The sequence below is a fragment of the Pinus tabuliformis genome, chromosome X (genome assembly GCF_031772625.1).
Source record: "Pinus tabuliformis cultivar Carrire ecotype Pingquan chromosome X, CPIR1, whole genome shotgun sequence".
NCBI lineage: Eukaryota > Viridiplantae > Streptophyta > Pinopsida > Pinales > Pinaceae > Pinus > Pinus tabuliformis.
Window position 1 is genome coordinate 425,451,939 of NC_142308.1, and position 13,498 is coordinate 425,465,436.

Below are 13,498 nucleotides of genomic sequence, written 5' to 3' on the forward strand. Positions count from 1 at the left end.
CTAATTAGCAAGATCAAACCAAAACTTTCAATGATGCAAATATGTTTCTCTCAGACAATGTGACAGATCGTCAAATAGTAATCCAAGGTTGATACGTCAAAGGAACAAGAATGTAACATGCAACCAACAATGGCTTATGATCAAATTGGTAGGTTGACAACTCGGAGTTGCATATGAAAATCAAAAAGTAAGGACATGTAGACACAAGTGAGGACATGATCCACCACACTTGCTTTCTCCATGGCATAATCAACCAAAAGAATCAACCCCAAAATTAAGGGTAAAGAGAAAATAAATTGTACACCATGACCAAGAAAATGGCAATAAAACGGGCACTGCAACATGACTGAGAAAATGAATCATTATTATTTCTCTGTGAAAGCATCCATACTAATAAAATGAATATAGTACTTAAGACAAGAGAATGCACTAACAACATTTCAACTTTTATTCAATGAAGCATTTGCAACCTTCCTTCGAAGGTTTGGAAATAGGTGTTGAAATGTTAAGTACATCTCAATGCTTGTTTGACCCTGCATTCTTTGTTATCCAAAATTTGCTTTATGAATATCACTAAGATCTTCCTTTTTCATTAAATAAGTTCTTCATAGAAACCTATATTTGGAAATTGGGAATGAATTCATTTTCCCTCTAATTCTCAGGCTACAGCCATAATCTACCTTTGAAGTTTGAAGTAATGGCCCTTAATGACACAAGCAAAGACCCATGCAACAATCCCGAGCGAAAATGTCTGTAAGTATGATCATACAGTGAGAATTGCTCTTGCAGATTCTTTAAACAAGACCAGTATTAACAAGTAAGAAGACTTGTGTCAGAAGTCGCTATGTTGATCAATCTACTCCCTCATTTGCAGGATAGTGCAGAATTTCTTTATTGAGATTGAGTCAAATGCAAATCAAAGCTGCAGTGGAAAAGGACAAAAAGAGTTTGTTACTTGTATGGAATACAACAAAACCAACCTTCCAGGTCCAAGCATTATTATGTACTGTGGCATCCCTTGTATATTTGATGTTAAGCACAACAGGTCTATTCTGGGTAGCCACCACTACTGACTAATAGAAGACCACATCCAGCAGAAAAAGCACCCTTGCAATTAAATATTGATTAAGCACTCTAAATGGTCTTGTTTTCAAGCACTCCAAAATAAACCTGATCCATGAAAAATAGCATTATTTTCATTGGACTTTGCACATTGTGTACCTTGTGTACCTTCATACTCTGAGATAAGCTTTCCGCCATTCTTTTGAGTGTGAGAATCTCAGCATGTTGCCATCTTTGCAGTGACCATTAATTGTAATAGAGCAACTGATGTGATCTAGTTCCAAATGCTCTTCTGTACATTCATTTACTTTGTGTTATTCTTTCTGCTATTTCTCTCTGAATCGTACAGCCAACTTTGCAGTGACTAGTAATTATAGCAATATATGCAGTACGGTGGTGTCCCAATTCTCTCCTGTGCCCTCATTTACTCTGTGATAGTCTTTCCATGATTTCTTCTGAATCATATACACTTCAGGCATATTTCCAGCTTTGCAGTGACCCAATGTAAGCAAGAGGTCAGGTCCAATCCTCTCCTGTGCCTTCATTTACTCTGTGGTATTCTTTCTGTCATTTCCAATGACCCAAGACATGTCCCAAAGCGTCTTCTCTAAGATGAAGAAAAGTTAAGCAGCTCACAATTGCATGCCCTAAGGAGAGGACAAGACAAAACCATTATGGCATTAGCTCCATTAAACTAAACAAGCTTTTGGAAACCAAAGTGTTCCACATTCATCTAAACCCAAGATGGTCACAAGCACTTATTGAGCCCTACAAAACATTCTTAGCATAGTCTCTACCCATGGCCTAAGTGTATCATATCCCTTGTTGATAGTCTTGGCTTTGTGCACACAACCACTAATTAGCAAGATCAAACTAAAATTTTCAAAGAGGAGCTTCCTAGAACAAAAGGAATAACATATGGAAAGGTGGATAGCGACAGAGTAAAATATATGTGAAAACAAATGATTAGCAGCACCGAAAACAATCTACAAGATAAAACAGGACTTCATGAGACCAATGGTAGGGAGTAGAAGCAAAAAACAAGGTACTAAATATGTTTTTCTCACAGACAACATGACAAAGATGATCAAATAGTAATCCAAGGTTGCTTTGTAGGGATAACAAGAAAGTAAAATGTGACCAACAACGACTTATGGTCGAAAAGGAAAGGTTGACAACTCGAAGTGGCATGCAAAAATAAAAAGTAGATACATCTAAACACTGGTGAGGACATGATCCACCACACTTGCTTCCTTCATGGCGTAACCAACCCAAAGCATCAACCCCAAAAATTTGAAGTTCTAAGAATAAATAAATTAATAAATTATATATCAAGACAAGTAAATGGCAATAAAATGGACACTACAACATGATTGAGAAAATTATTCATTGGTATTTCTTTGTGAAAGCATCCATGCTAATAAATGAAGCGTATTTAAGACAAGAGAATGCACTGACAACATTTCAACTTTTATTGAATCATATAGTTTCACCCTTCCTTCAAATGTTTCGAAATAGGTGTTGAAATGTCGAGTACAGTTCAATCTTTGTTTGAACCTGCATCCTTTGTTACCCAAAGTCTGCTTTCAGTATATCTCTCAGATCTTCCCCTCTTTTTTATCAAATAAGTTCTTTGGTAGAAATCTATATATGGAAATTGGGAGTAAATGCATTTTCCCACTAAATCCAGAGCTACAGTCATGTCCACCTTCAAAGTAATAGCCCTTTACGGTGCAAGAAAAAATGGCTCTAGGCCCATGCAACAATCCTGAGTGAAAAGGTCCATTATTAATTTATTATGATCTTTCGATTATTGAAAAAAGACAGGTATCGACAAGTAACAAGACTTGTTTCAGAAGCCCCTTTGTTAATCAGTCTACTCCCTCAGTAGCAGCAAAGGGCAATATTGTTTATTGACATTTTGAGACAGATCCAAATTAAATCTGCAGTGGAAAAAGACAAAGAGTTTCTTACTTGTGTGAAATATGAAAATACCAACCTTGTGGATCCAAACATTATTATGTACTGTGGCATCCCCTGTATACTTTGATTTTGAGCAAAAGAGAGCTATTCCGGGCAGACACCACTACTGCCCAATACAAGACCACATCAGGCCAAAAAAAGCACCCTTGCAATTGAATATTGATTCCAATGGTCTTGTTTTCAAGCACTCTACAGTGAACCTGATCCATGAAAAACAGCACTTTTTTCATTGAACTTTCCACATTGTGTACCTTCATTCTCAGAGATGAGCTTTCTGCAATTCTTTTTTAGCGTGAGAATTTCATGTGGATGCCATCTCTGCAGTGACCATTATTTGCAATAGAGTTAGGTGATGTGAGATCTAGTTCCAAACCTTTCTGTGCATTCATTTACTCCAACCCTTCTGTGCATTCATTTACTCCATGATATTCTTTCTGCTATTTCTTTCTGAATTATATAGTCAGCTTTCCAGTGACCAGTAATTACAGCAATGTAAGTAATGTGGTAAGGTCACAGTCCTCACCTGTAGCTTCATTTACTCTGTGATATTTTTTGTCCTTTCCTTCTTAATCCTATATGCTTCATGGATATTGACAGCATTGCAGTGACCTGTAATTACAGCAATGTAAGCAATGTGGTGAGGTCCAATCCTTTCCTGTGCCTTCATTTACTTTGTGATGTTCTTTCTTCCCATTCCTTCTTAAGCCTATGTGCTTCATGCATATTACCAGCTTTGCAGTGACCCCAGATTGCAGTAGTGTAAGTGATGCGATCTGGTTCCACTCCTTTCCTTATCATTTCATCCAACAGATTGGTCACTTCTTCCATCTGACTTGCCATGCAGAAGCCATGAACAAGAGTATTGTAAGTGATCACATTAGGCAAAATACCTTTATCCACCATTTCATCACGAAGTTCAATAGCCTCCAACAAGTGACCTTCAATGCAACATCCATATAGCAGTGCATTGTAAGCAACAACATCTGGTTTCAAATTGTTACACAACATTTCATCCCACAATTCGAAAGCTTCCAGCAAGTCACCCTTCTTGCAGTGTTCATCGATCAGTGTGGTATAAGTAACATAGTCAGGTAACAAACTATTATTATGCATGTCTTCGAATAATCCTCTAGCTTCTGACATCCTCCCAGTCTTACAGAGACCCAAGATTAAAGTATTGTATATGACAACATTGGGCATAAATCCAGCTTTCACCATTTCGTCATACACCCTGAAAGCACCCTCCATATCCCTTATGTTGACATATCCATAGATTAAGACACTGTAAGTTATTTCATTTGGTACTAACTCCTTGCCCACCATTTCTTTTAAAAGTATACCAGCCTCTCCTATTTTACCTGCTTTGCACATGCCGTTAATAAGTGAGGTATAGGTCACAACATTTGGGGCACAACCTTTCTCAACCATTTGATTGTACAACTCAAATGCTTTTGAGCTGTTTCCTTGCTTGCAGTATCCATCAATCAGCGTGGTATATGTAACATTGTCAGGGATCAGTCCCTTATCTAGCACCTCATTCAGAAGTGCATGCGAAGCCTGCATTTTGCCTGCCCTACACAGACCATGAATAAGCGCACTGTAGGTTACAATATCTGGCTCAATTCCTTTCTTTACAAGTTCATTGAAAATCTTAAAAGCTTCGTCTGTGTTTCCTTCATTACAATATCCACTAATAAGTGAGCTGTAACAAAATTCGTTGGGCAACACATGCTTGGAAAGCATTTCCTTCATTAGATCCCCGGCTTCCTGCGTTCTGCCTGCTTTGCATAGCCCATTGATAAGTGCATTGTATGTATAGGCGTCCATAACCATACCCTTATCCACCAGTTCATCTCGTAGGTCAAAAGCTTTTACTACATTACCTTCCTTGCAATGACCATCAATCATTGCATTGTAGGTAACTAAATTTGGTAACAAGCCTCGTTTCCTCATTTCATTGAAAACACTATTTGCCTCGGCCATCTTATTTGCCTGACAAAGACCACTGATAATTGCGGTGTACGTAACAGTGTCTGGAGCAATACCTCTCTCCAACATTTCATCCCGGAGCATAAAAGCTTCTTCAAAATTTCCTTGCCTGCAGTGCCCACTTATCAGTATAGTGTACGTAATACAATTTGGTGCCAAGCCCTTCTCCAGCATTTCCTTAAACAATGTGTTTGCCTGTTCCATTTGCCCTGCCTTGCAGCAGCCATGAATTAAAGCACCGTAAGCGAACACACTTGGCACTATACCTCTCTCAAACATTTCATCTCGCAAATCAAAAGCTTCTCTCCAATGTGCTGCCTCACAGAATCTATCAATCAGAATGCTGTAAGTAACATCATTAGGTGCAAAGCCCCCTTTCCCCACATTCTTCAAAAGAAGCCTTGCCTCCTCCAACTTCCCTGCTTTGCAAAGCCCCTTAATAAGTGCATTGAAAGCAAAAGCATTCCGCACAACTCCACGTTCCACCAACTTAAAAGCCTCCCCAGCCTTCCCCTCCCTACAGAACCCATCAACTAACGCCATATACGTAAACTCATCTGGAACTAAACCTATTTCCAGCATTTCCTTCAATAAGTCATCTGCCTCGCTGATCTTGCCAACCTTACATAGGCCTTGAATAAGAGTACCGTAGGTAACAACATTTAGACTCAACCCTTTCTTCATAACCTCATTCTTGACCTCAAAAGCCTCACCAATCCTCCCATTTCTGCACAACCCATGAATCAAGATATTATAAGTTACAATGCTAGGACTCAAACCGCTTTCTTCCATTTCAACAATCAATCTGTTTGCCTTCTCCATTTTCCCTTCCTTACAGCAAGCAAGTATCATGGTATTATAAATAAATAGATCCGGGATAACCCCAGATTGAAGCATAACCCCATAAACCTCCCATGCAGTCTCAATCTTATTAACCTTCACTAATCCATCCAAGATTCCATGACAAGACCTCAATGTGGGCATTAAATTCAATTCTCTCATCGAATTAAACACCTCGAGAGCACGCGAAATCATCATTGCCTGAAGATGCGCTTGAATTAGCATATCAAATGCCAAACACGAAAGCCCAAAAGGTTCAGAGGTCGAAACTAGGGTGTCAAAGATTTCCCTAGGGTTTGAGACCTGCTGAAGCAAGCTCTGCGTAACAGAGGAAGCAGGCCAGTGCAACGTAGCTCGAGTTAAAATGTGAATGAGAATGCAAAAGCTTCGAGTACTGTGTTTAAAACCCTGATGTAACCCTAGCCAATTAAAAAACCTATGAGATAACCTGGGATCGTCTATTGATTTTAGCAGGAATTTCTCTACATGGGTGGGCGTTAATCTGTCCAATATTCTGTTGTTCGACAACGAAAATTTCCAGCTTTCTCTTCCCCTTACCAACTCGCAGAGGGTGTTCACGAGTGCATCATCCTCGTCGCGTAATTCTTCTGGTGAGCTTCTGTTTCCTGCCAAGTCGGATCTGAGCCTTGTGCTCCGCCATGCCACTGATGAAGCTCTGGCCCGGCTCACTGACATTGAAAGCCAGTGGATCTTCATGGTTGTTAATGGCGAATTTTTAGGAGACTTGAGAAGCAGTTTTGCATAAAGAGTTTGCACTGGATAACGAAGATAGTTCAGCTCTGGAGTGTCATTTTGGCTGTGGGGAACGGTTAGCTCTTCAAGGCTTCATAGTGAGCCCATGGTTTTATGGAGTGGCATTAGGATCATACGGAGGGCGTTATAAAATTGACTTGCCCAAGCCGTTGGAAGTTGGGTGTCAAAGTTAAAATTTTCATTTATAAAAGGTGTTTAAATTTAAATTTTAAGAAAACTTCAATTTCAAAAGTTAAATTTATTTATACAGTAATATTCAGAAAATGATTTTCTGGATAACATAAATTTTGATAATTTTTAAAATTGATTTTGAATTGCAGGTTCTCTAAGTGGAAACTTATCATAATATCTTCTTTCATTTCACATTATTATAACGAGGCAATTTATATTCTTTTTCATTTTTTGCTTTTTTAAATATTCAAAATTTTGATATTATGATATGTTTTTCATTTCACATTATTGTAACCAGGCAATTTATATTGTTTTTCATTTTTATTTTTTTTAAATATTCAAAATTTTGATATTATTATTTTTTTCGTTTAACTATATTGTTTTTTTTAAATATTCAAAAAAAATATTTTAGAACTTTGTAGATTAGTAGCTTTTGAGTTGTTGTTGATGTCACCTTGCAAAATTATCCTTTATGCCTATGCATTATTGATATTTATGATAATGAATCTTTAAAGCTTAGGACCTTCTCTTCGGGCTTCAACTTCAAGGACCACCATCCAATCCAAACTAAACTTTTTGAAGAAAAATGAAATATATACAATGGAAAGTAAAAATCAGTAGTTAAGTTCAAAATAGTGTTTAAGCATTTGATCATTCACTGGTCCACCTTTTGCTTTTGTACCATCCATTTCTCTTAGGAAGAAAGCATTATTACCTCTGAAAGCATAAATGACATATGGGCATTTCCAAATGAAATCAAATTTCCCATGTTTACCTTTATCTTCCCTCCTTGAATCCCATTTTAGGACTTTGTCACCAAGGTAGAAATCCTCAGCCTTGGTTCTCTTGTCAAAAATCTTTTTAATCCTTCCCTACATAGCCTGAGATCTGATATATACTTCCTCCCTGGTTTGTTGAAGATGTATTGTTTGGTTGATTCTTCTTTGGATACTATTTGGTTCAACTTGCAATTCTTGAAGCAGCTTCATCACTGGTGTTCCCAAGGAGGATGGAAAAACAACTTCCATTCCATAAGCTAGTTGGTAGGGAGAGGTACCAATCGATTTCTTAGTGGTTAGTCTGTTTGCCCATAAGGCATTGACCAACTTTTTATTCCATGTTTTCTTATTATCCTCTAACAGATTTTTGATGATGTTCACCAGACTTTTGTTTGAGGATTCTACCAGTCCATTTCTTTGAGGATAATAGGTTGTGGAATGGCCCAGGGTTATATGATACTTGTTGCAAAAATCTATCATTCTTTTGGATTTAAAGGCTACTGCATTATTAATAATGAGCTTAGTTGGACATCCAAATCTTGATAGAATGTTGGTTTCAAGGAAAGTTATGATAACAGTGTCAGTGGTTTGCCTTGAAGGTATGGCCTCTATCCATTTGGTGAAATAGTCTGTGGCAGTGAGGATCCATTTGTGTTGGGCAGAGGAAGGTGGGTGAATTTCACTAATGAAGTCTAAACCCCATTGTTGAAAAGGTGTTTTAAAGGTAGAAGCTTTTTCTTTCCCTCAAAAATTTGATATTTGTGATAGGAGGTCACATGTTTTTTTACATCAGAAAACAAGGTAGGCCAGTAGAAACCGGCTCTAAGAATCTTATCTGTAGTGGTTTTCCAGTAAAGGTGTCCTCCACAGTCACTTGCATGAAACTCTTGCAATACTTTGTCAGATTCATCTTTTAATAAACAGTTGAGAAGAATACCTTCATGATTTCTCCAAAACAAAGCATTGTCTAATATACAAAATTTCAAAGATTTCATTTTTAAAAATCTGCTTTTGGTCTTAGATAATTCAGGAGGAGCTTGTAAATTTAGTAAAACATAAATGATATCAGCATACCATGGTGATTCAACAAAGGCCTAACTGATTAATGCAGTCGCCATCTCCTCTTCATTATCTATTTGTGCAAAAAAGTTTATATCCAGGGCCTGACAATTTGATTTAGCCATGAGCTTAGCTAAACCTTGGCCTTTGATTAACTTAGTTGGTTTGATTTCTATATCATACTCTAGAATAGTAGCGATCAATTTTCCCCTCTTTCCATCTAGACCACCCTGAGTTAGGATGACTTTGACTACTGAATTAGGAACATAGGCTACTATATGAGAATATAAAATGTACACCCTGAAATCCTTGATAGCTTTGACCAAAGCAAAGGCTTGTTTTTCCATTACGTTGTATTTTAAGGGAGCATCTCTCAGGGCCTTGCTAAAGAAAGCAATAGGTTGTTCATAGCCCTGGTCATTTTTCTGCAGTAAAACTGCAGCAATTGTGTGCTCAGAAGCAAAGGAAAATAAGATGAAATCTCTGTCAAATTTTGGACTGATCAAAATTGGTGTTCTAGTTAAGGCTATTTTAATGTCTTCAAAGGATTTCTTAGCCTCAACAGTCCATTTTATGGTCGAATCTTTTTTCAACATATTGTTCAGTGATCTAATTAATTCTACTAGATTAGAAATAAATCTTCTAAGAAAGTTAATTTTCCCTAAGAAAGCTTGTAATTCCCTAATGTTCCTTGGATGTTGTATCTGTAAGATGGCTTCTATTCTTGCAGGGTCTATTCGGATACCATCTTTTGAAATTATATGACCTAGTAACTTTCCTTCTTCTAACCCAAACAAAGACTTCTTGGGGTTTAAAGAAATTCCATATTTCCTGCATTTAATAAAAACCTGCCTTAGATGATCCAAATGTTGGCTATCAGATTTTGAAAATACAGTAATGTCATCTAGGTATATTACAAGGAAGTCATGAATTTCTTTGGAAAAGGCTATATCCATAGCCCTTTGGAAAGTGGCTCCTGCATTCATTAGTCCAAAAGGCATTTTCACATACATGAATATGCCCCAAGGAGTAGTGAAGGCAGTCTTGGCTTGATCATCAGGATGAACTACGATCTGATTGTAACCAGAAAACCCATCCAATAATGAGATTCTCATTGATCCAACTACCCTTTGGAAAATATTATCCATTTTGGGGAGAGGGTGATTGTCCTTAAGGGATACTTTGTTGAGGTTCCTAAGGTCCACACAGAGTCTGATCTCGCCAGTTTTCTTCCTAGTTAGCACCAGGTTTGAAACCCAATCAGAAAATTTGATTGGTGCAATTATCTTAGCATCATACATTCTTTGAATTTCCTTTTCAATTGAAGGTAATAGGACAGGATTAATCCTTCTGAGTTTTTGTTGGAAAGGTTTTTTATTTTCTTTTATAGGGATTGTGTGTTGTATGATGCTGGTGTCATAGGACTTGATGTCCTCATAACTCCAAGCAAAGACATCTTGAAACTCTTTTAATAACTCAATGTATTTTATTCTTTCATTGGAAGGTAATGATTTAGAAAGCTTGATCAATTTTAGATTTTCATCAGTGTCAATATTACACTCCTCCATATCAGATTTTAAAGGTTCCATTTTAGGCTTTCTAGGAACATCATTTGAATCAAACAAGTCTTCCAAAGGGGTTAATCCCTTATGCAAGAAATTGTCTTTGAGATTGATTACTTCAATGTCTTCGTTAATTATTTCATCAATCTCAACTTGCTCTAGGTTTTTTACATCTGATTTTGTAAATTTAGTGGGATGAATCTATCTATCTCTTCACCTTCTATCTCATTTATCTATGTTTTATCTTTAGTGTTAGGATCTACTGATGTGTCAGTATCTATATTGTTATTTACAAATTCTTGTTCCGAGATTAAAAAGTTGTTTATTTGTCAGTTATTCAAATTATTTGGAAGTGCGGGTCTATTCCTAACTTCAGTTGTGTACTGATAGTTAGGCTGAAAGGGTAACTTGCAGGTGTTGGCAAACATTGCTAAACTATGAGCCTCCATATTATGTTTTCTTAGGATTACAACAACCTTGGTTTCTAAGAAAGTGTTTAGTATTTCTACAATGGTTCCTCTATAACAACTTAATCTAGGGTCTTTTGTCATATATACAACATTAATTTGTTTTATCACTAATTCAGAGTCTCCCATGACAGAAACTCTTATAGCTCCTAGATTCCTAACTAATTTAAGACCTAAAATTAGTGCTTCATACTCAGCCATATTGTTAGTACATTTAAAATTTAGTTTGTATGCATGGCCTTCTGAGTGATCATTCTCCAGATTGTATATCCAAACTCCTGCCCCTGCTCCAAACTTATTGACTAACCCATCAAACTCAAGATGCCACAATATCTCATGTTCATAATTAGCATCATCTGTTTCCACCAACTTTTCCTCATCTTGACTACCTTGTTTAGTGGAAAGTTCTAAAGTTTGGACAGTTTCCTCTTGTTTTGAAACTGCAATTTCTTTTGGTTCTATATCAACACTGTCTAAAAGAGTTTCTTGTGTTTGATCAGTATTATACAAAATAAAAGAATCAATGTCTAAATGTACAGAGTAGATAGGAAAGTTTTGAGGCCAATCCTGGCTACTCACCATGTATTTCATTAAAGTTTCTCGGTACAGCTTCTTGGGTTGTCCAAAAACAAAAATTGTTGCATATGACATATCAAGTTGTAAAGATCCCTGAAGTTTGGCTCCCCATGATTTGGATAACAACATGCCATACTTTGGTGGGATGTCAGCAACCACAATATCCATAAGGATGCTCTTGGCAGGATATTGAACTAAGGTGACATAGAGGTCTTTAATCAACCCCAGACACTTTACTTGACTTGAGTCAAATGAAAATAAGTCCTTGTAATATCTAGGTTCAATTTTTCCATTACTGATTTGGGCATTAAGTTGTGGGAGGCCCCAGAATCCAACATTGCATTATGAAGAATTTTGTCATGGATGCCAAGGCTAATATAGAAAGGTGGTATTCCTCCTTCTAGTGGTTTGCCATTAACATCTAGACCAAATATAAGTTCTGGTTGGTCATCAAACAGGTTAACGGAGTCCTCATTTTCAGCAATGTTCAGGGTCTGGTTTATCTGTGTTTTGTAGGTTTTATTCTTGATTAACTCTGTCAATGGGATTGAAATCTTTAGTTTAGCTACCTCTGCTCCCAAATTGAATGGCAAAGGGGCTTTCTCTGTTTGAGGGTTTTGAGTTTTCATAGTAGGGATTTGAGTGGGATGGTCTTCTTTTCCTTTATTGGGGACCTCTTTTTGTGAATTTTCCAGTCTAGTGTTTTGAGGTGTGTCCACTGGTTTTTTAGGGGGAATTGAAGTAGAGGGTTGATCATCAGAAGGTTGATTATGGGTTATATCTTCAATGGTGGGGCCAGAAGGATTCTGGTTTTGTCTGGGGAGAATCTGGAGGATTTTAGAAACTGGGGCTTCTTTGATTTTCTTTGGTTGATTTGGCATTGTTTTCTTGGTCTGGTCAGGGATATCATAATTCTTTTTACTCCTCAGGTTATACTGCTTATGTACTTCAAAGATGGCAGAATCATAACCTTGTTTATAATCAAATGACTCTCCAGACTGGATTTTCAATCGCTACAACATATGCAATTCCTGATCATCTTGGGTCAAAAAAACAACACCTTCATCATCTAATCCCATCAGGTTAATCTGTGTGTCTTGTTTTGGGTCTTAAGGATGGGATGTTTCTCCATAATTTTCTTGGAAATGAGGTCTAATATTTTGATCAGGTCCATTTTTCCTAGTGTTTTGGTTTTGGTTTTGGTTTTTCCTAAAGTTCGGGTTTCTAACTGGAGGTGCCTGTTGATTATCCCACTGTGGTTTCCTCTCTATATTCTCTATCCTATCCATTAACTTTTCCATGCCTTTTGCTAAGCTATCTATTTTAATATCAAAGGGTAAAGGCTCATCTTTAGCAGTTCCTCTTCTTTCATTCCTAACTCTAGCTATTTTAGCTAATAAATTAGCCTCTACACTGACTGTTGCACTTTGCATATCTTCTAGGGCTGGGGGGTTTCTTTCCCTGAGCTAGAATGCCATGTCTATGTCAAAACCATCAGGGAACTTTATCAAAGCTGAATCCAGTGGGGGTCTAAGATTAACTGGAATTGCATTGTATATATTGTTAAATCTGGTGCAGTAAGCTTGAACAGTCTCATTGGGTCCTCTCCTAATATTTTCATATTCTGAAAGGATCTGTAGAGGATTCTTTTTCTTTTCCCATCTATTCAAAAATTGTTGTTGAAATACTTCTAAACTATCAATACTATTATCAGGCAGTGATCTAAACCATTTCCTAACATCACCAGCTAAAGTCTGAGCAAATAATCTCATTTGGACATCCACAATATCAATTTCATGAAGTTCAAAGTAGTTTGTCATCTTATTAACATGGTGTTGTGTAGTGTAGTGTCCTATGCAATCAAATTGGACGATTTTACTCTGGTATTCTATTGGCATGGCACCAAGTGGAGCAGGTAAGACAAGGGGAGCATATCTCTTTGCCATGGCTATAAGTTGTGAAGGGCTAAAATGTGGGGTTGAGGCACAGGGAACTTATCAAAGCTGAGTCCGGTGGGGGTCTAAGATTAACTGGAATTGCATTGTATATATTGTTAAATCTGGTGCAGTAATCTTGAACAGTCTCATTGGGTCCTCTCCTAATATTTTCATATTCTGAAAGGATCTGTAGAGGATTCTTTTTCTTTTCCCATCTATTCAAAAATTGCTGTTGAAATACTTCTAAACTATCAATACTATTATCAGGCAGTGATCTAAACCATTTCCTAACATCACCA

The 13,498-nt window shown here is 37.2% G+C and overlaps 1 protein-coding gene across 2 annotated transcripts; it reads right to left on the reverse strand.

The window, feature by feature from the left end:
- Window positions 1-928: 928 nt before the first annotated feature.
- LOC149140389 (uncharacterized) lies at window positions 929-6,740 on the reverse strand. Of its 2 annotated transcripts, XM_089449749.1 has the most exons (3): window positions 3,569-6,740; window positions 3,062-3,363; window positions 929-1,709 (listed from the first exon to the last, which is right to left on the reverse strand). In XM_089449749.1, exon 1 carries the CDS (start codon window positions 6,589-6,591, stop codon window positions 3,709-3,711), a length of 2,883 nt encoding a protein of 960 aa, XP_089305875.1. In that variant the 5' UTR covers window positions 6,592-6,740; the 3' UTR covers window positions 929-1,709; window positions 3,062-3,363; window positions 3,569-3,708. The 2 variants fall into 2 exon arrangements, with proteins under 2 accessions (XP_089305875.1, XP_089305874.1); XM_089449748.1 differs by having other exon boundaries at window positions 3,062-6,740.
- Between the last annotated feature and the right edge of the window lie 6,758 nt (window positions 6,741-13,498).

Bases quoted from the DNA above. Each gene is read 5' to 3' on its own strand.
- LOC149140389 (XM_089449749.1), bottom strand. From the start codon at position 6,591: ATGAAGATCCACTGGCTTTCAATGTCAGTGAGCCGGGCCAGAGCTTCA.